Source organism: Mastomys coucha, unplaced genomic scaffold (genome assembly GCF_008632895.1).
Source record: "Mastomys coucha isolate ucsf_1 unplaced genomic scaffold, UCSF_Mcou_1 pScaffold15, whole genome shotgun sequence".
NCBI lineage: Eukaryota > Metazoa > Chordata > Mammalia > Rodentia > Muridae > Mastomys > Mastomys coucha.
The window spans coordinates 166,397,375-166,419,276 of record NW_022196897.1 but is presented as its reverse complement, the minus strand read 5'-3'; the positions used below and the strand labels follow the sequence as shown (position 1 = coordinate 166,419,276).

Here is a 21,902-nt window from a genome sequence, read left to right as displayed (position 1 = left end):
GTTATTCTGTGGGAGGGTCAGGCTGTCACAGCCTGAGTCCATAGGGCAGGCCTTGATGACCATAAGCAAGACAGCCACATACTACAGATCTCTAGATCTTCCTGGCAAGTTTCCTCAAAGGAAGCTCAAGAGAAGAGGCCTAGGACACTTGCTCAGATGCTGTCAGATCCCAGTGTGGGAGCATCCATAGCCAACTGACTCAGCTTCTTCAACAGGGTAGAGGTACATAGAACGTGAAGTCTGACCATTACTGGGGAATTCCCATTGCAGCTCACATGGCTCTCTGCTCCTTGCTGTAGGCCTGCCTGGGTCTTTATGAACTCCATCTGGGGGAAGAGCTTTCCTGGCAGAGCCAGCTTCCCACTCTGTGTTCCACCTTCAGATGCTAACCCTCGTGCTGGGTCTGAGCCCTGAGTCTATGGCTAAGTAGATCAGAACTCAGCCTACTTCTGGATTTTGTAATCACCTGTTCTTGGTGCCCAGTGCTGCCACTATGTGAAGTATTATCTATGCATGGAAAGGAATTATAAACTAGGTAATCAATACTGCCACTGGGCCTGTGAAAGAACCAGAGGCACTGAATCTAGAAGGCTCTGGGGGTGGGGGCAGAGATGCTGCTGGATCCTTGATGGTGACTTTGGTGAGCCCTCCCTCTCTCCAAGCCTAGTCTTTATGCTTGTCTGAAGGATAAGTGGATATACAATTTCCTAAGCTCTGAGTATGATTTCACCTCTCTGTGGAACATGATGATGTCTAGCTGTCACTGGACATAGAGCATGGCTGGGCCTGTGCCTCTGCCTCCTTTGGCCCAGGTATGGCTGGTGAGTTTAGCTGTACAAATGGGGAATGAACTGGATTCTCCCTTGCTCTACCTCTGCCCAGTTTGTTGCTGGACACTGTACAGGTGTGTTTTTATAGGTCTGGCCTGTGCCCACAGGATCACCTGGCAGGACCCAGAACCACCTGAGCTGGCTGCAAGTCTCTCAAGGCACCCAGCGCAGAGTAACCTGCACCCTTCCCTCGAAAGGTCTCATGGAAGCTTCTAGATCAGATATAGTGAACCTCCCCAAAGCCTCATCTTGGCTCCTCTCTGTATTTAACTTCCAGGTGCCACCAAGCTCCCAGACCTGGTACCATACTGTGGCAAGGTAGACCCAGTGGCTCTTGCAGACCCAGTGGCTGCCAATGCCTGTGACCCCTCCTGGAAGCCTCAGGCAGAGGCCAGGCCAGTTTGCTTTAATAGGCTGCTTCCTAAAACTGTGGAGGGAAAGGTCTCTCTGTGTTTATTGGCTCGTGTCCTTGTGGGACACAGGGTCACATTATATATGATACACTAAAAAATCTTGTCATCAGTCCTTCCAGAAAGACTATGGCCAATAAAATCCACAGGAAGGAAAGATAAAACACACCTATAATGTGGAAGCTGACAGAAAATTTGCTGTGACAGTTTCAATTAGGGTGCTGGACATACTCACTAAGGTGTCCTCCTCAGTGACCCTTGGCTCAAAAGTGAGGCCTGAGTATACCTTGGAGAGGTAGGCCCTAGCATCAGGCCAGAGAGGAGGGTCGTAACATCCTCCTGCACTGTATGTCAAGGTGTGTGTATGTAGTCTCATGAGAAGGGGGCTCTTGTTCACAGGAAAATGCCAGCATGGACATGAAGGCCAGAATCTTTCCTTTCCTGGTGGAAAATGGTTGGTGAGAGGTGGAGTCAGGAGGACCAGGAGTTTGAGGCCAGCCTTGGCAGCACAAATTCGAGGCCAGCCTGAGTTAGGAGAGACACTATGGGGTTGTCTCCAAAGGGTTTGGTCCTTGGCCATAGGTAGCTGGCATCCATTCATGTTCTTGGACCAGGGAATATGCAGGCAGTAGTCACCTACCTTCACCACAGTGACCATTCCCTCATTGGTCACGGGGTCTGTGCGGACACTGAAGTGCCCGGAGGGGTCCCCACTTATGATCCGGTAGACGGCGTTCCAGTTGGGGGAGTGGGGCTGGTCTCGGTCCAGCACCGTGAGGTTGGCCACTACTGTCTCTATACGGTTTTCAGGGACCTCTCCTGCAAACTGCAGAGTATAAGAAAGAATGTTAGGACCTCATATGGAGCCTGGGGAGCCAGACTCCCTGCCAACACTGACAAGCGTCAGGGTCTCTGCTCTCTATGGATGCCCTAGGTGGATGGGGGCAGCCGCTATTCTCTGTGGAGACAACTGGGGGGATAGTCCTGGCTTTTCGAGCATCTGCTCCCATCTGCACACATCTACCCAGGACAATCTCATCCGTGCAGCAAGCTCTTGTCCTATGCTCACGCTTTTCTCATGTGCATGGAAGATCAACAGCAAGCAGCTATGGAGAGTGGGAGGAGCAGGAGTCTTGGAGTAGCAGCTGTAAGAGGCTTCTGAGAGAAGCATGTCCTGGCTCCTCCTACCATCTAGTCACTGCCCCAGGTGGCTTGGGGTCAGCCACTGTGGCCAGTGACCATGCACAGAAGTGCTAACCTCTCTGATGTTAAGGCACAGTGAGGTTGCAGTGTGTACCCACACAGGCCCTTTGGGCTCACTTGGAGTTGGGGAAGGGGGTGTTTGCCTTAGGAATCCAAGTGCTCCCTGCCACTGTGGCCCACTGCTGGTGCTGGCTTCTAGGTTCTGTGCTCAGTAGCTCTGAGCTCACATGCTCTGCTATCCTGAAATTCACCTTAGAGCAAGATAATTGTCATGTCAATTCAGAATCAGATGGGAACCCAGTGTGGGTATCCTAAAGGTTGTCCCTATGGTGCCCCCAGTGCTGTTCTGGGACCTTCCTCTTCCAGCCTTTCACTGGAATGATGGGTGGAAGCGAAGGGTTGCTGTAAAGCGGAGACATCCTTTGATTTTCAAGCCACCTTCAGCCTAGCTACCCTGGAGCTAAGAGGCCTGAGGCTGCAGAAGGTTCCCCCAGGAAGCACTAGGAGGGGAGTTCAAGAGAAGTAAGTGGGGCACAGCTGGTTTCCAGAGAATTCTAGGAGATGAAACCCTACTTTCAAACCTTCCGCCACTTAGCACAGGGAAATCCCAGAGAGAACAGCAGACCTGAGTTGTGAACACATATGTCCAGTGTCTGTCTTCTTTACTGGGCTCCTGGGTTCCTCTGTGTGGCTGAGTGAGGCTGTCATTGCTAGTGACTTCCACACTGAGAGTCAGTCTCTCTCTCTCTCTCTTTAAAGATTTCATTTATTTTATGTATATGAGTACACTGTAGCTGTCTTCAGAGACAACAGAAGAGGGCATCAGATCCCATTACAGATGATTGTGAGCCACCATGTGGTTGCTGGGAATTGAACTCAGGACATCAGGAAGAAGAGTCAGTGCTCTTAACCGCTGAGCCATCTCTCCAGCCCCAGAGTCTCTTCTCTGGACACCGACATTCCATGCCAGAATAGGGTTACTGTGGTGTCTGAGGGTCTGTACCCCATGACAAGGGGAGCTTTCCTTGGAGGGAGATCATAGGTGCTTTGTGGGGGGCAGTGTTACAGGTAGAACCATGTCACCTAAATTTATGTGTTGAGGCTCTTAGCCCCACCCAGCATCTCACCTTGTAACCTTGTCTCGAGAGGTTATCAGCATGATGCTGGGGGTTGTCCTAAGCCAGCCTGAGTGGCATCCTTGTGAAGAATAGTCCCCAGAGGCACATACATTGATGGTGTATTAGTTATTTTCCCTACTACTGTGGCTAAATCCCTAACAAAAGCAATCTAAGGAAGGACGAGTTATTTTGGATTCCAGTGTGAAGGTTCAGGCTATCATGGCCAGTAAGTTGTGGAGGCTGCTGGTCCTCCCCCCTCCCCCCTGTATCCGCAGTCAGGAAGTAGAGGAAAGATGGCTGCTGGTGCAGCTTGCTGTCTCCAGCCCAGCATCGATGGCACTGCCCACATTCAAGGTGGCTTTTTTCTCAGTCTCACCCCACTGGGAACTCCCTTATAAACACACCCAGATCTCGAAATCCAGGGCTTTTCAGGTCCTAGGAGAGAGATGTTCTCTTGTAGACCAGATTTCCAGTGTCTATTTAGTCTGAGGGTTTTTTCCAGATCTTCAGGAATATCCAGATTTCCTCACATGCTTTCTGAAAGCCAGCTTCTCTAGCCATGACAGTAAAACAAATTCTGCTGAGCTCTGTTCAGAAATCAGAACCCTAGGTTCTAGATTCTGAATCCCCTTGGAGGCTGGTTCCTTCCACCACTGATACACTGTTTCATTATTGTAACAGCTCTGTTACAATACATGTGTAACAATAGTTACAGATGTAACTATTGGTACATCTGTGAGCCTGAGGCTGTCAAGTTGTGGATGTCTAGGTGGGCAAGCAGGCCTCACAGGCTCCATGAGGTAAGAACACATGGGAACTGGCATTACGGTGGGCTCTGGGATGGCCTCTGGCCAGCAGCTAGTTAGTGGGTAGCCAGGATGACATAGGGTACCTTGGTTTGCTTCCTTCTTCCAACCCAGCCTTCACCGTCACACACTGCTTGGCCAGGTTGGGGCCCAGGACCCAAAACAGCATAAAGTACTTCTTTGGATACAGATCTTAAAGTCTTGGTTCCAGGCTGAGGGGTGACTTGTTGCTGTGGGTCCTATTCCTGGGTACCCTTTTCCTGTGAGCTACCTGTATCCCTGCCTTCTTACAGGGTCTTCTGCTGGGCAGGGCCTGGGTCTGGTCCACTGTATTCTGGCCTATCTGTGGGGTCCTTCAGAGGCAGTGGAGGCCTCTGCTGTCTGAAGGTGGACCCTGAGGGAGGGTTAAGGGAGTGGAGGTGATGCTAGGGATGCAAGCTCTGGGCTCAACCCTGTGGCCACCACCTCAGAGCATGAAGACTAGCCCCCAAGTATTGATTTATGGCTGTGTGCCTGAGTGTAATTAAGGGTACAGAGCCTATCCCAATGTTAAGATGCTACATTTTAGCCCTAGGAACTTGTGCTGGATCAAAGTCTCTCTCTCCTCCCTGGTTTCCGCAGTTAGTTGAAAAGCTGAGAATTCAGGGCTTTTGGAGGTTGGCCATGGTGCTTGCTGCTAGGATGAGAGGCTAGCAGATGCCATAGTGCTCCTTCTGGCTAGACTCATGGAAGGTTCCCAGGTTAGCCTAGTTCTGACCCCACAGTTGAGTAGCCTTCTTAGGCAGGTAGGTTATTCCAGAGGTCAGCCTATGCTGTACTCTTGGTTATTGGGGTAGATGTTTCTAGAAGAACCTCAAAACTTTGGAGGCAACAGGCACAGATCCTTGGCTCTGAAGTTCGGTGGACTTCTGCTTCTGGGGAGCTAATTTCTACCTTGGTGAGTGAGCCATCTCCCTGTGATTGTTACCTGTTCTGGTTTGGGTAAGAGTTTTCCAAAGTCCCGGGTGTTGAAGACCTGGTCTCTAGGTTGTGCAGCACTAGGGGCATAGTAGAATCTAAGGTAGGTATGGGCTAGTGGGAGGGAGTCAGGTCATTCATTAGGGTTGTGCCCCTGAGGGGGAATGTAAAGACAGACCCTGACCCCTTCTTGTCTCTTTACTTCTGGTGACTAAGTGAACAGTTTATTCTTCATTCTCCCCACCAAGATTTGCAGCCTGAGCACACAGGTTCACAGTGACCATGGATGGGACCCTCTGAAAACATGAGCCAAAACAGGGATTTCCTCTTGGTGTACCAATGACATCACTGCCATAGTGACACAGAACCAATACCATGTGTGTGCACAGGCTGGCTGAGTGCTCTCCAGAGGGTCATTATCCTGTTATATGCTGTCCCTTGTCCAGCTGGAGATGACCTATGGGGACACCATGACCTAACCCCCTTTCAATCACATAACCAGGTGTCACTCACTCCTATGAGGGGACAGAGCACCTTGTACAGGGAAATAGCAAACGTCACTGTAGTCATACTGCATAGGCTGGGCCCGAATGACTCTGTCCTTTCTTCCCAGTGGAGGGACAGTGTGGGAAGCTTTGGTGATTGCTCTCATCTCTTACTGCTAAAGGCCTGGGCTAGGACTGCCTGGTGTCTGCAGGTTAAGCCTGTGCTTACTGCTCAGGTGTAAGCTTCTTAGAACCAGCTATGCCCCCATCTTGGCATCGATCACACACAAATGTAAAAGCTTTCTGGGCTCACAGAGATCTGGACATCAGTCAAGGCCACAGAGCAAGAAGGGATCAAGAGTAGCCAACAGTGGCTTTGTGGGCAGGGCAAGGCTTAGAGGGAGGCCACACACAGTTGCTGGGTCTCAGGGCTCCTCTGTGCCCATTGGGATCTGTACATGGGGTAGGTTGGAGGCTCCCGAGACAAGCATGGTCTGACATTTTGCACCCCAGTGTGTCCTGCATTGCTCTGGTGGGGAGGAAGTGCTGGTGGCAGGGTGGCCCTGCATGAGTTATGGGCTCTGGCCTCCAGGGGGCACTGTAGCTGCACAAGAGCAAGAAGAAAATAACTTTTAATTAATACTTGAGAATAGGATTCGGAGCTGGCAAATCCTTGCATCTCTTTAGCTTTGCCTGATTGTTCTTGATTAAGCTTCACAAAAATAGCCCAAGTGTGTTGTGTGGCCAACCTGCCTGTACACTCCCACTGTGAAGCAAAGATGGTGTCTCTGGGTACCTGCCCACCACTAATCTGGATGGTGTCCTGGCAAGGGCCAATAGGAGCCCAAGTAGGAACAGATGTCTGTGGAGATTGTGCTGGAGAGGAGGTGTATGCTTGATGTGGAGAAGTGTTCTATACTCGTGGGACTTCAGACTGCCATCTGCTCGTCCCTCCCTGCCCTCTACATCCCAGGGATCCAGGGGTTTCTACCTTCCTTCTTGGGCTGTATGGAGGCAAGGCCAACCCCTGGAGTGAGCTTTGTGCCATTAGACTCCACATTTAAGTTCCAGTGAGACCCGCCAGCTGCCCGTTTGCAGCAGCCTGTGCTGGCTGGCTCGCAATGATTTCTTCTGTGCCCCAGCAGAGAGACCGCTGTTGGCTCCAGAGCTTCCTTCCTCTCATGTGCCTGTCACAGATGGCATGGGACCTGCCGGCGTGTTTGCAGTGTGGCTCATGCATATGAGGGAAGATGGAGTCCAGTTAGATTGTATGTGGTGGTCCAGGCCAGACAGAGCTCAGATCCATGGGCAGAACTGGTCCATCTTCAGAGAGGTGAAAGAAACTCCCCTGGAGCTACTGTGGAGGGTGCTCGGTGGCAGGTGTTCTCCCACTGTGGTCATCCTCAGGCAGTGCTGTAGGGCCTGGGCAGCAACCTAGCAGGTGCACAAATCTCACCTTGGAATCAAAGCTGCTAGCTTGGGCTCTGCTAAAGTTGACCTCAGACAATCTACAGATAGTCTGAGACAGATTCATCCATTTGACACAGGAGTAGGGCTTCTCGGTTCTCTGTCTATCTCTGACTCAGGGTATCCTGTCCTTTCCAACCAGCACAGCCTTCTTAGAGCTCTTTTGGAATGAGCAAGGTGACATGGCTGGGGCTTGTGAAGGGATTGCAAGGCAGGCTGGGTCCTTGAGCACCACACCAAGGCCTCTGAGGCTCCTTCCTACACCATCTATCTGTGATGAACACCCTTCTCCTGAGGCGTGCTCCTCAAAGCCATTCAGGCCGCTATGGTATGCCATTTCTTCTGCTTGGAAGGAGTTCAAAGCTGCACTCTTTTGGCTTCCCTCTGGCCTGATTCTCAGGGTGACTATACCATCCAAGGGCTGCCACCTGGGGTAGGACTGGAGGTCCTGAAGTCTGGAGAGTTGTGTAGTTTCTGTACCCGATATCTGTACTCCAGTAGTCTGGCATGGGCAGAAAGGTATATTTCTGGGAGCCCAGGTAGCCCTAACTTAGCAGAGGGTCTCAGCTCTGTATGACAATCCCTGATGCCTGGATCAGGAGTGCTGTCTTGATTGTTTTTATTTTATTTATTGTTGTTTGTCGATTTAACACAAGCTAGAGTTATTTAGGAAGAACCTTAGTGGAGAAGATGCCTGCATCATGTTACCCGTAGGCAAGTCTGTGGGGCCATTTTCTTGATTAATGGCTGATGTGGGTGGTCCCAGTCCACTTTGGGTGGTGCCATCCTCTGGGCTACCAGTGCTCCTGGGTGCTATGAGAAATCAAACCGAGCAAGCCACGAGGGACAAGCCAGTAAGCAGCGTTCCTCCATGGCTCTTGGCTGGGGCTCCATGCTTCAGTTCCTGCCTTGAGTTTATCCCTTAATGACAGACGGTGGTCAGCATGTGTCCTAGTGTTTTATCAGAGCAATAGAAGTCTAGTTAAAACAAATGAGTTTGTGTCTGAGTGTGATGCTGGATCAGCTCCTGACAAGGCTACCCTGTGTGAGTTCCCTGACCTCCTGTGGTGGCGGTGGCAAGGCATGGTCTAGACCAGGGGTGGTCCCAGTGTGGGCGTGGCACTAACCTGACAGCTGAGAGTTCCTGCACTGTTCCAGAAGGTGGGTGCCACGCTGAGTGCTGATCAGCAGGCCCACTAGAGGCCTGTCCATCCAGGCCCAGAGCAGAGGATGTCTGTGCCAGGGCTGTCACTTGCAGGTCAGGGTCAGTGGCTGCTTCCCTACAGTCTGACTCTGGTCTTTCTTCCTCTTGTCTGCTAGAGGTAGAGCAAACAGACTGAACCCAGAGAGAGGCCCTCCAGCTTTCTCAAAGCCTCACTGGTTGGAGCACCAATGCCTCTTCAGGCTGAGCAGCCTGGCCAAACCTTCTACCCCTCCTTTCCTGCACCTGTTGCTGGTGGTGAGGGACAGGACTCATGCCCCTCTGCAGGGGGCCTGAGCCATTCTGGTTGTCAGCCATCTACTTTTTGGCCACTAGATGGCGCTGTGGTCCAGGAGACTAGGATAGGGACAGGCTCTTGAGGGGGGCTCCAGCCTTCTAGGCACCTTCTCTCCCTTCCTCTCCTCTCCATGTGGCAGCCACTTTCAGGGTTCAGTCCCGGCTGCTCCCTGTGGGCTGTGTGCCCGGAGCCCCATGTCCTGGCCCACCACTGGGTTTGGGAGCAGAAGCTCATAGGGTAGACTGATTGGGGCCTGATGGGAGAGTGCCTGGCAAAGTCCTTGTTGCTACTATTATGGAAACATGTCCCTTTTCACTTTGCCTCTGGGAGTGACCTCCTGACCTTCCCCTCAGCACACCCTAGCCTATAGTCTGCCATCTCTTCAGGGATGGAATGGACTGTGTTCACAGAGGGGTTGGGTCACAGAACTCTTCACATCCATGGACTTGGGAGTCCTAGAGGCAGATGCTGGTACACACACACACACACACACACACACACACACACACAGAGAGAGAGAGAGAGAGAGAGAGAGAGAGACAGAGACAGAGACAGAGAGACAGAGAGAGAGAGAGAGAGAGAGAGAGAGAGAGAGAGAGAGAGAGGAAGACTGGGGTCCCACAGAATGCTGGGAGGCCCAGAAGTAGTTATCACATCTGCTGTGCACTGAGCGAACCTAAGGTAGGGACCCTCCCTGCAGCATGGCTGTTCTATGGGAATCCAGGAGAAATGGGGGTCATGTGATTTACAGTTCTGTCTCTAGAGTTTCCTCTCCCAGAGTGGGGTAGGAATCTGTTCCTCTGGCCTGTGACTGGAGGCCCACGGTGGTCTTCCTATACCATAGCTGGGTGAAAGCATGTGTGTCCAGCAAGAACTCTTGACCTCTGATGTCCCATTGTCCAGTGTTGTAACCAGTCTTTACCAGTTTCCCAGTCTGCGGATGGGAAGCACAAGGGGCTAGCCCCTGTCCACTGAGGACCAAGGTAGAAAGGGGCCCTTGCTTCAAGGGCACACATGCCCATAGCCAAGGCCCAGCCTGGTGTCTCCCAGTCAGGTACCCACTGCACAGTTACACATAACTCTCCAAATGATGTGGTAGCCTGATTGGTCAGCTTTTCCAGACTTTACAAAGGCCCCAGCAATGTATCAGGCATCACTTAACCTTGGGGCACACCATACCCCTAACTTCCTAGGGCTTTCTCCACAGGAGTGTCTAGGCCCATTCTTTCCCACTAGAAGTGGCTGGCATGGTGTCCCTCTCTTTATGAGGTACCTGTGCCTCGATATTCATTACCCACGATCCATTCAGCTCTTCCCCCACTGAGAGAGAAGGAAGTGCCTGTGAATTACAGCTTAGGGCTGGCATCTCTGCAAGAACCTGAGGTACTCACTGTGCTTGTGGTGAATTCTGGAGGGTTGTCATTTACGTCTGTCACCGTGATGATGGCAGTGGCTGTGTTCGAGAGACCATAATTAAGGTTTCCTTCCATGTCAGTGGCCTGGACGATGACTGTGTATTGCTGGACTTTCTGGAGGGGAAAGACAGTGGGTCAGATTCGGTTCAGTAGATGAGGAATATGGGCTTCCTCAGTGGGTCCATCCTTGGCACAGGCTGCCTGGGACTCGCTGGAGCTGTGGGAACCTATGGTTGCCTGGTAGGAGGCTGACCATGCCTGTTTCTCAGCAGCCTTCAATAGGTGCAGTCACTTTTAGTGTTAAGGCAGAAAGGGGAGGTCAGGGTTCAGAGAGACCTGCACAGTCTTCAGTGTGACGGAGAAGACAACCTGCAAGGGGCCAGGCTAAGGGACGTCACCGTCGAACTACCAGTTAGAGCATGAGTCCGGGAAGGAACGAGAGGCTAGCAAATGCAAGACACAGTGGTTTGGGGTCACAAGTGCCACAGTGAAGGAGCAGTGAGCACCTGGACACAGGTGTGGTTTGTGAAAGGCAAGCGAAGAATAATGATATGACAGCATATCATCTGGCGCTGCCAGAGTCACGTGATCCTGCCCTGCTCACTGCCTGCACCCAGAGAGTCATGTGGCCCCTCTGCTCACTGCTTTCCCTGAGAGGCAGAGGCACTGGAATCATGTGCCTTTCTTGACCATGGGCAGCATGCTGTGGGAATGGGAGCCTCTGACCAGCAGGGGGCAGCTCTGTGGGGGCTCCACCTACTTCTCATTGGCACTCCTGGGGGACAGGGTAGAAAGGACCCTTCTGGAATTTCCTCTAGATGACTTAAATCTCTATTCCTGTTCTCCTGATAGGTTAGGGAACGCCAGTTCTCACCACATGACTCAGGGAAGTGTGTGTGACTTCCAGATATTGGCTCCAAGAAAATCATAAGCAGCGGGTGGGGCACAGGATTCCTCTATTCATCCGTCATCCCTCCATCTACCCAGCATCCCTCCAGCCACTCATGCATCCTCCATCTACTCAGCATCCCTATCTCTAATATATATGCTTATATATGAACACATGTGCATGCACGTGAATGTGTGCACACGAATGCCTGTTAGAATGTGTGTATGCCTGTGTGCTTGTATATGTATATATTCATATTTGCGTACATACCTGTAGGTCTCTGTGTGTAGTGTGCATGTGTGTGTGTACAGCAGCCTACCACTAGAAGGCGATCTGGGCTTGCTTCTGGACAGCAGGACCCTGGGAAGGAAGTTAGTCCAGCAAGATGAGAAAAAATACTGCAGGAAACCAGAGAAAGCCTGGCTTATCATGGCTGGGGCAGGCCAGGCTTTCTCTGAGCCCTTGTGGACCTGAGTTTGGCAATCTCTACCCTTGTACTACCCCTCCATAGAGACAGAAGGAGGTGTGGGCCGCAGTGGCATACTATGTTCAGGGTCACCCCTATTGGTGAACTGCTTTCCTGTGGCACCCCATCGCTAGCTCCCATTAGGTATAGAGGGCGGGACAGGTGTTTCTGGATTTGGCCCCAGTATCAGCAGTGGAGTTGCAGTGAATTCATTAAAAAGCGATTCAGCCATTTTCAAGTTAGAAAGTAGGTAGATAACCAGAATGGCCATCCCTGGGGCTTTCATTTGCGCCCCTGCAGTCCAGCATGCAGACTCTGCAGAACACCCATCAATAATGCATCAGTCAGCCTGCCCTAGAAAGTAGCAAAGATTCCATAGCATGTTCCCGTAGGCAGCGTCCCTTGCCAGCCTGGACTGTTGTTCAGCTAGCTACACTCTCCAGGTCAGGCTGAGCCTATGGCTGGGAGCTCCCAACATCTCCTCAGGCGCTGCCCCAGTACTGAGACTGCTTCACCCACAAGGCTGCACAGAAGACTCCTACTCATTCTGGGCAATCTGATCCTCTGCCTGCTAGGATCCTCTGCCAGTACGGGGGAATATAAATTGAGGCCGAGAGCCCAGACATATGAACCCCTGAATCCCTCCATCAACCACTGAGAGCAAAGCCACTGCTGGCTATTCAGGGAGGGTGTCTGGACCTTCTCAGGCTCAGGACTGTTCTGTGCCAGCTCCCCAGGTTTCCCAGGGGTCACTGTTGGAACCTTTGCCCCCTCAGACATTGAGAAGTGGAATGTCTGAGGCCGTTCTTTTGCTGCTCAGCATCTAGAGACTGCTGTGTGCCTGAGAGCAAGGTGAGGGGGTTTGCAGGGCCAGCTGTGGGGCAGAGGGGCACAAGGGAACTGTGGAAACTGTGAAAAGTTGGACCTAACGCTGGCATGCAACTCAGAAACCCCACTCTTGGGTGTAGATCCAAAGGCTGAAAACAGGTGTTCACAAAAATGGTGCCCAACAGTGTACACATAGCACCATCCACAAAGACAAGTAGTAGCCCATGTCAGGTACTTGAAACACAGTGTGTCCACATGATGGAGTATCGCTCAGCCATGAGAAGGAATAGCATTTTGACACTTGCTATGCCCAGAAGAACCCCAGAGCCATTATGTCAGATGAGAAGAGCCAGGTCCAGAAAGTCACAAGGATGTCCTTATAAAGGTAGCATGTTCACATTGGGTCAGTCCACAGGCAGAGGCTGTCGATGGGGGTAAATTGGGTGGTACCAGCACTGAAGGGCTTCACCCTGGAGCTAGGTAGGTTTAATCCTTGGTGAGCTGAGTGCAATACATGGGTGAATTTCACAGAGTGTGCATCACAGCTTAAGGTGCCAGCATAGACTGTCCCTGAGAAAACATAGCTCTCCTCAGTGGGCTGCGTACCTTTCTCTCCCTGCACTGCTGATGCCTGTGGAAGCCATTGCAGGCTGCAAGTCTTGGCCTTGGGATATCATGGAAGGGGCTACATAGCACTGCTCTCATTAGCCAATCTGTCTCCGGGGGCACAAGGGGACTCTGTGCTCACTGTCCTCCATGATTGCTGGGCAGCTGGGAGATGTGGTTGGAGTTCCCAGGCTTCCATAGGGCCTCACCAGGCCTGTCACAGAGCATTCCTGCTTGTCCTTAGATCGCTCTAGTTATTCTTATGCATCTAGTGTCAGGATAAGGCGATGCATGCATGCACGTGTACACAGACCACCTGGGCCCTAGTAGTGGTGGCTCATGGTATGGCAGAGTGCTCTGCCATGTCCCACTGCTGAGGCTTTCCTTGCCTGGGGTAGAGTGGCAGAGATGTGTGTAACTTACTGAGTGCCCAGGTGGATGAAGAAGACTCAGCCCCAAGAAGTTATCCATGTGCAAAGCCAGGGCCGCCAGCAGAGCTCCCAGAAAGGTGGCTGTAGAGGGCCTGGGTCTTGGGCAAACCTCCACTGATTGTCCTAGTCCCCAAGCATCCTCACTGGAGGATATGAGTGAAAACCAGGCTCTGGGGCTGGAGGGATGCTCAGTGGTTAGGAGCACATGCTGCTCTTGCAGAGGACCTGGGTTTGAGTTCTCCAGGGCTTGAACTCATCTGGCCTCTGTGGGCTTGCACTCACTTCTTTTCTCTGTGTCTCTCTCTGTTTCTGTCTGTCTTTCTCTCTCTGTCTCTGTTTCTGTTTTTCTGTCTTTCTTACACACACACATACACACACACACACATACACACACACACATACACACACCTAAAAACCACATAATTAAAAAAAAAAACCAATAAAAATAAATCTTTAAACTCCAGTCCCGCCTGAAGCTTCTACTGCTGAACCAAAGGATGTATTTCTTGCTCAGACTTCAGCATTGCTTGCTGTGGGCCTGGGGTGGCTGGGCAGTGACTTTCTGCCACCACTGTCTGGGGTGTGGTGGTGGCGAGCTACAGAACCACTCCGGGGCTCCTACTGCCTAGACCTGCTCCTGGCCCTGCCTTTGTGACACGAGTAGGCTTCCCTCTATTTCCTTCCAGCCAGCAGCTCTTTCTGCTGCATCAAAAGAAGAGAGAATGCAGCTCCTCTCAGTAGGGTGCACACAGCCCCTCCTCCCCACTGCTGCTGCCTGTGGGGAGCCAGCAGCCTAGCAAGCCTTGGGCTTGGCACAGGGTGGAGTCAGCTGCTCTGCTCTGCTCTCAGCCACACTGTCTACCTCTCTTTTTCATTGAGCACCACCTATCGCAACAGAAGGAGGCTGGAGTGTTGGAGTGTCCCTGCTTGAAACAGGGAGGGCTGAGGAGTCAAGGACCTTCCCAGCCCTCTCTGGCAACCCCTCTGGCTCTCAGGTGCTGCCTCCAGGCTGCTGACTCAAGCCACAGGCTGCACACTGCCCCCCTTCACTTTTTTCATTGTCCTCCTTGAGGGTGTGGATTACCCACCCTTGTGGTTCCTACACTGCTCCCCTTCACTTTTTTCATTGTCCTCCTTGAAGGTGTGGATTACCCACCCTTGGGGTTCCTGTCTTTCCAAGGTTGACTCTAGGAGAGCGCATTCCAAATGAGGACCATTGATATTTGAGGGCAGATCACGCTCTGTTGCTGAATGTCCCATGCTCTATGCCGGCACTGGGCAGTATCCATAGACTCTGCCCCCCACCCCCCGGAGTGCTAGGAGCCAATCACAGATACCAGTAGTATAGTAGTGTCCCAAGGGGGACATTGCTTGAGATGCAGGGCTCTGAGGAAGGAAGCAGGCAGTAAATAAGGGAAAATGGCGAGGTCTGTGCATATGGATAGAGGGTGGTAGGCATGGGGTGCTAACTAAACTAACCATCTCCTCTTAATATTCTTGGAGAAGATTGTGGCTGGCAGAGGGAATGGTCTGTACTGAGGTCTTGGGGGACGTGGTGTGTGTGTGTGTGTGTGTGTGTGTGTGCACACTCCAGGAAGTTTGGCCTGTGATGGGGAGTGCAGTCTTGAGGGTATAAAGCTATCAAAAGCCAGGTCTAGTATTAGTCAGAGCAAGACAGGAAACCATGGAAAGGTAGAGAAGATGAGCATGGTCACATGTATGTGTGCACAGGAGAAGATGGGTGTGGTCATATGTGTGTGTATGCACAGGACAAGATGGGTGTGGTCACATGTGTGTATGTGTATGTACAGGAGAAGATGAGCATAGTCACATGTGTGTGTGTATGCACAGGAGAAGATGAGCATGGTCACATGTGTGTGTGCACAGGAAATGAGTGGGTCACATGTGTGTGTGTGTGTGTGTGTATGTGTCTGCACAAGAGAAGATGAGTGTGGTCACATGTGTGCCTGCACAGGAGAAGATGAGTGTGGTCAGATATGTGTGTGCAAAGGAGATGAGCATGATCACATGTGTATGTGTGTGTGTATGCACAGGAGAAGATGAGCATGGTCACATGTGTGTGTGTATGCACAGGAGAAGATGAGCATGGTCACATGTGTGTGTGTATGCACAGGAGAAGATGAGCATGGTCACATGTGTGTGTGTGCATGTGCGTATAGGAAGCTCGAGGGTCTGAAAGGGCAGATGGAGATGAGAGCAGGTGTCACCTGCTGTGTGGCGTCTGAGGTGAGACCTGTCTGATTGGATGGGAAATTGGAACCCAGGGAGTCTGCTGCCTAGACACTTGTCAACAAAAGGACGCCTTCTTTTTGCTCCAGGCTGGGACCATGGTGCTCTGACACTCCTCTCTGTTGGGAGTAATGCTTCCTGGGAGCAAATGATAGCAAACACTTGATGCCTAGTGCCGCTAGCCAGGGGGTGGTGCCAGTGTGTGTGTGTGTGTGTGTGTGTGTGTGTGTGTGTGTGTATGTGTGTGTATGTGTGTATATGTGTGTGTATGTGTGTGTATGTGTGTGTATGTGTGTATATGTGTGTATGTGTGTGTGTATGTGTGTGTGTATGTGTGTTTGTGTATGTGTGTTTGTGTATGTGTGTGTGTGTGTGTGTGTGTGCGCAGAGGTTGTAAACACGGGCTCAGGCAGTTCCTGGCCTCCCAGTCCTAGAGAAAGCATGCCGGGAGGTGAGAGCCCATGCTTTCGAAGGATCTAGAGGATTTGTGTACAAAGCCTCCTGGTTAAACACTGGCAAAGTTCAGAGATAACCAACCAATAGATACAGTATCCATCTGTGGCTGCCTCTCTGAGACTGCAGATCTGAACAAGTGGGTGCTGTGAAGTCTCTGCATGGAAGGAGAAGACTCTGCTGCAACAGGTGATACGAACTATCAGGGACTGCTCTGGCTATCTGCACCTAACATCTGGTGATTGCCATGGGGAAAGTCAAGGAGAGGTCTCAGTGTCCAGACTGATGGAAGAACATTGTGGATGGATACAGGTGTGTGTGTGTGTGTGTCTGTGTGTGTGTGTCTGTGTGTGTGTCTGTGTGCCAGCACAGCGCAGGCACAGGTTGGACTTGACTTGTGGGCTGTGACTGGGTGATCCTGAGCTAAGATATGCTTTGCCCCACTGCTTGTCAGAGTTCAGGAAGACCCTGATCTGGGGACTGAGACCAACCTGTCTGGATTTTTCACCATCCCTTCATACCTAGAGGTTAATGAAGGTCACACAGTGGACATTCCTATCTCTTCACTTGGCCTCCATGGTGGTCTCTTTGACCCCATGCCTTTGAAGGCCACTTCTGGTAGCCTTTGAAGGAAGAGGTCAGCGGAGAGGAAAATAGGCAAGAACAGAAAGAACGGGGCTCTCCCAAGCAAGCAGCGCTGTGGATGGAGTGCGGGAGAACTCTGGGAGTGGAGGCAGGGCACGGCCCCGAGGGTCCTGCGGGGCTCCTGACAGAGGAATGGGTGCTGCTAATGTTCCATTCCAGCTTCCTCTGCCCCCCTCCATCCCTGTGCTCCCTGTTGGCACCTGTCCCTGGCTCTCCAGGGTTCCTCGTCAGCCTGGCCAGAATAGCATGAGCATGAGCAGGTTCAGATTCTGTCAGTCTCTTTGGTGCTTAGGCCATGTTTCAGGCTCTCTGGGCAGGCTGTGGCTGGACTTCAGTGCTGTCTGGGAAGAACAATGTTCAGGACCAGTGCTGGGTTCCTGGGGTGTGGTTGGTTTCGTCCTGGTCTGGTGTTTTTGTCATGAGCGGAGCTGGGGAGGTAACTGAGACAGGCTCTGTGGTTTTGTTTCCATCTTTGGAAAAGGAAGGACAGTGTCCCGCTTTCGCTGGCCTTGTTTCTTTTGAGTCACTGCCAAGCGGAGGTTATAGGGAAGGTGTTGTCTGGAAAGCTCTGGAAACGCTGTGGAAGAGGCCGCTTAAAAATCCCCACGCAGATGTCCTTGCCAACAACATGCCACACGTTTCTGAATGTGTCTGTACATTTTTGGACATGTCTGGATGTCACTAGGGTTTCTGGACCCATCTGAATCTTTGTGGATATTTTTGGAAGTGCCTGGATGTCTCTGGGTTTGCTGGGGTAGCGTCCCACCGACAGCCCTGCTCCTGTTGGGGGGGGGGGTGCCTGCATCACCACACAGAGCAGCCCTGCTCTGCTCTTGCTGAGATGTTCTGTGGAGCCAGCGATTAAAAACTCTTGGGGTGGGATACAGCTTGGTGCTGGAGTCCTGGCCTAACCAGCCCAGGCCCTGGGGTCAGATCCTGGTACTAGAAAAGTCTAAAAAGCAAGCAGCCTCTCTGTTTGCCTGGGATGGCCAGAGAGAGGCTCATCTGTTTTTCTACAATGCTCCGTTGAGCTTTCTATTAGCTCCCACAACAGTGACTGATACCTTTACCATGGCAATCTGTCCTGCCCCTCTCTTGTGCTTACTGATGGCCTGACCCAGCCACGACAGAGCCAACACACACACACACACACACACACACACACACACACACACACACACACACACGAGTGTGGCCATGGGAGTAACTGCTCGGAGCGTGACTCTACACCTGTGCCCTTCATGTCCCCAAGTCAGATCCTCTTGAGGGAGACCTCAACCCTGCTTCCTGCAAGGCCACCTCAGGTAGGGTCTTCTGAGAAGAACAAACGACACAGAAAAGCTCACAACCTGGCAGGCCAGATGCCAGAGGAAGAACCTGAGAGATGAGGCTTTCACCTCATGGCAGGGACTTGGTGGTCCATGGCAGCAAGGGCTGTGAGTATACACCTGCCTTTCTGGCATGCAGCTGAAGCATTGCTCATGCCTGAGCTGCCTAAGGGGGCCTTAAGTAAGAACAGACCAAAACCCAGAGCAAGACAGGATCACACCACGGCTCACTTGGTGGCTTTCCTAGTAGATTAAGCAGCAGTGTTTCTAACGTGGGACACAGTTATAACAAAATTTCATCCTGTCCCTTCCTGTGCTGACACCATCACATGATCTAGTCTCCCTGTCCTCCCTTTCATGGTCCCTTTCTTCCTCAGGCTCAGGCCTCTTCCTCTCCTCCTGACACTGTCTGGAGACTGTCTTCCTTGTGTCTCTCTCAGATCTTCCTCCGCCTGATTCTTAATGGACCCCAGTTTGTAGGTCTGAGTGCACCCAAGTCCAGATGACCTTTCTGGGTCCTAAGGTCTCAAGGACGTTTTTCTAAAAGGGGTAATGATGCTCCTGGCCTCCAGATGCTAGATGAGGGTCACCATCCAGTCCAGTACGGACACTAAGTGAACCAGGCTGTGGTTGGGCAATGACTCCAGGGACTTTGAGTCTCAAGCTATTGGGGCCTCTCCTTCACTCCTGGATCAGATAATTTCTGCTACCCTGAACCCTGAGTTGGCTCTTTTATTTGGGGATATCATATCTTCTGTCTCCATTTGTGTCAACCCGGTGGGTTGTTTCTGAGGGCAGTTAGACAACAGCTGGCTCATTGGCAGTGGAGGCTCTAAGGTAGGAGGGACCTTGGACGGAGGTTGAAGCAGCCCCGGGCAGGTTGAGCTGTGATCCTTACCCTGATTAGTGGGGCCTAGGGAGTGGCACTATTAGAGGAGTGGCTTTATTGGAGTAGGTGTGGCACTGTGGGCATGGGCTTTAAGACCCTCATCCCAGCTGCCTGGAAGTCGGTCTTCTCCTAAAAGCCTTCAGATGAAGATGTAGACCTCTCAACTCCTCCTGAACCATGCCTGCCTGGATGCTTCCATATTCCCACCTTGATGATAATGGACTGAGCCTCTGAAGCCAGCCCCAATTAAACGCTGTCCTTATGAGAGTTGCCTTAGTCATGGTGTCTGTTCACAGAAGTAAAACCCTAACTAAGACACAACCCTTCCCTTCCCTCCACTATGAGGGTGCTGAGATCCCAGGTAACACCCCATCTCTATGTGTGTAGCCTGGGTGCTGCTGAAGCAACTTTACTGCTGGGACGCTAATGGCCCATGGGTTCCAGGGTTCTTCTTTGGGTTCTCTTGGTGGGTGTAGCCCACCGAGGACTACTGATGGTCCTTGAAGCCACTGGCTTGTCCTATGGGTTAGCCTCCCCTGTCACTTAGGGACTTGGTTTCTAGAGCATCATCTATCCCCCACACCCTGGGCTGGTTGTCTTCTCTGACTCTGGGGCCCCCTGTCTTCTGGCTGGACATGGCTTTGTCTGTGTTGAGTCTTCTGAAGCCAGTTAGCTATGGGCTGTGACTCTCCTTCAGCTGTAGGCATCAGAACTTATGGTACTTGGCATATGTGAGAGCCTCAGAATGTGGAAATGCCAGGAGTTCTGGGCTCACGTGGTGACCGTCACCAATCCAGCTGAAGACAAGACGTTTATAGGGTGTCCTTGATGGATGTTCACACTCACAAGAACCCACAAGTAAAGACACCTATCTTTCCTTAGATGTTGATTTTTGCATGTGGTGCCAGCAGAGGGCAGAGTGAGTAGACAAAGAGCCATGGGTGGTGGCTCTGTGGCACAGAGTTGACCAGACCTGAGGCCTTCTTGTCCCTGGACCCTCAAGTTCCCTGTTCTGTCTGTGTCTTAAGAGTTTCATGGTGACAGCTAAAATGGCCCCTCTGACTTCTGTTGGTACCGATGGGGACAGAGATCAGGGAAGGAGCACAGGAGAGTCTGTGAAGGCAGAGGACAGTCCCTGGTGTGTATGGGGAGACAAAAAGGTCCTCTCAGCTCAGCACAACTTACCCAGTGCCCCGGTGGCTTCAAGGACCCTTGGCAGGAACACAGGGAACAGACAGGCACATGAAGCTCAGGGAAGGCCTGCTTCCGAATATGTCTTTCCTACCATGCTGTGGGATGAAGACCTGATAGTTCCTTTTTTTAGACTGACTTCTTTTCTACCAAAGAGAAGTAGCTTTTGTGATAAGAAAAGAGATCAATAGTCATTACCACAGAAAAGGCTTGTTTTTGCAGAGGTCTGATAGCATGGTACTGCTGGAACCCTGAGAACTGCACTCCATGAGGCCTGGGAGGTAAGGGGCCTATGACTCCATGCACTCCACACTTGAGTCAGGAGACATTTGGAAGAGCAGAGGCCAGGCCAACAGCTCTGTGTGGGGATTGTTGTGTGTTGTCTTTCTTCACTTGTGCTCTCTCTCTCTGTCTTTCTGTCTCTTTGTCTCTCTCTCTCTGTCTCTCTCTCTCTCTCTTCCTGAAGGAAGCAGAGCTCTTTCCATCTGACAAGAGTGTTGCAGGAGTTTAAATAAGTACAGGAAGGGGCTGGTTTGGCCTTCCTCAGGATCTCTTCCATGCCCAGGATAATTAACCTGACCCACCATGTTGGGGAGAAGGTCAAGATCGAGGAAGGTGACCAGCTGATAGTCACCATGTAGTGGGACATGAACTGGATGGACAGTGAAATCAGCCTCGTGGGGGTCAGAGTGGAGGTGTGAGCACTGTATAGCTAGCTGCTAATCATGTAGCTCAGCAATCAATCCCCCCTGCTGGTTCTGAGCTCAGTTCCCACCTTCAGAGCCACCAGGAGTGGTGCTCATCTTCTTATTAGGCCATAAATATTCTAATTAGGAAAGGTGGTAAGATGAGCAGGGATTAGCAGGTGGGGCTGGGACCAGAGAGGCACTTGAGCCCCTCGTACCTCGTCCAAGTCTCTCCTGACATTTAATCATGCAGGAGCTCTCACTTCATATGGCTCTCCTAATTAGACGCATGGCAATCATGCTTGGGAGTTTCCCACTTTCTAAGGAGAGCTCACCGCCCTGAACAGGAAGTGGAGCCAAGGGGAACCTGTCCATGGTACCCTCCCAAACCCTGCCTGCTGCATGGTGGTAGACAGGAGCTCCTTATAAAAGAGGGGACGCTGAGGAGCCTTGATAAGGTAGTTCATGTCTAACTGAAGCAGGTGGTGGATGTAGTGGAGAAACGGCCCTCTAACACCTTCCACACAGACTGAAGCTTCTTGAGCCAGGTAATGCCTTGGCTCTGGCTGGGTTCTATGTGCTCAGTGGCTAGTGCTCCTTTCTCCAGTTTACAAATGGCAGGGGACAGTTGACTAATGTGCTGTGAGGTGTCTAGGTGAGGCTAGTGTACCACAGAGGCCTTTATTAGATGCTAGCAGAAAGCATCTTCAGGTAGCTAGCCTGCAGGGCAAGGCCCTTGGAGCACAGGGCATACACCTGCACCAGAAAAGTATGTCTATGAGAGCTCCCTCCTACAGAGACACTATACTTACCAGTGGCCCCCACCCCCAAGGCTGAGAACCTGGGAACTTGAGAAAGAACATTCTGGGGGCTTCCTATTACCAGGGAGCTCCCTTCCACTGGGAAGATAGAATGAGGACAGATAGCAGGGAAGAGGAGGGGGAGGAGAGAGGGAGGAGAGAGGGAGGAGGAGAGGGAGGAAGAGAGGGAGGAGGAGAGGGAAGAGGATAGGGAAGAGGATAGGGAGGAGAGAGGGAGGAGGAGAGGGAG

The 21,902-nt window shown here is 51.7% G+C and overlaps 1 protein-coding gene across 2 annotated transcripts in view; it reads right to left on the bottom strand.

The window, feature by feature from the left end:
* Cdh4 (cadherin 4) overlaps window positions 1–21,902 on the bottom strand; it is a 493,035-nt gene that overhangs the window by 16,808 nt on the left and 454,325 nt on the right. For both annotated transcript variants that reach the window (XM_031372954.1, XM_031372955.1), the window contains 2 exons: window positions 10,167–10,304; window positions 1,881–2,066 (listed from right to left, as the gene is read on the bottom strand). In XM_031372954.1, coding sequence (XP_031228814.1) covers window positions 1,881–2,066; window positions 10,167–10,304 — 324 coding nt within the window. The remainder of the gene's footprint in view (window positions 1–1,880; window positions 2,067–10,166; window positions 10,305–21,902) is intronic.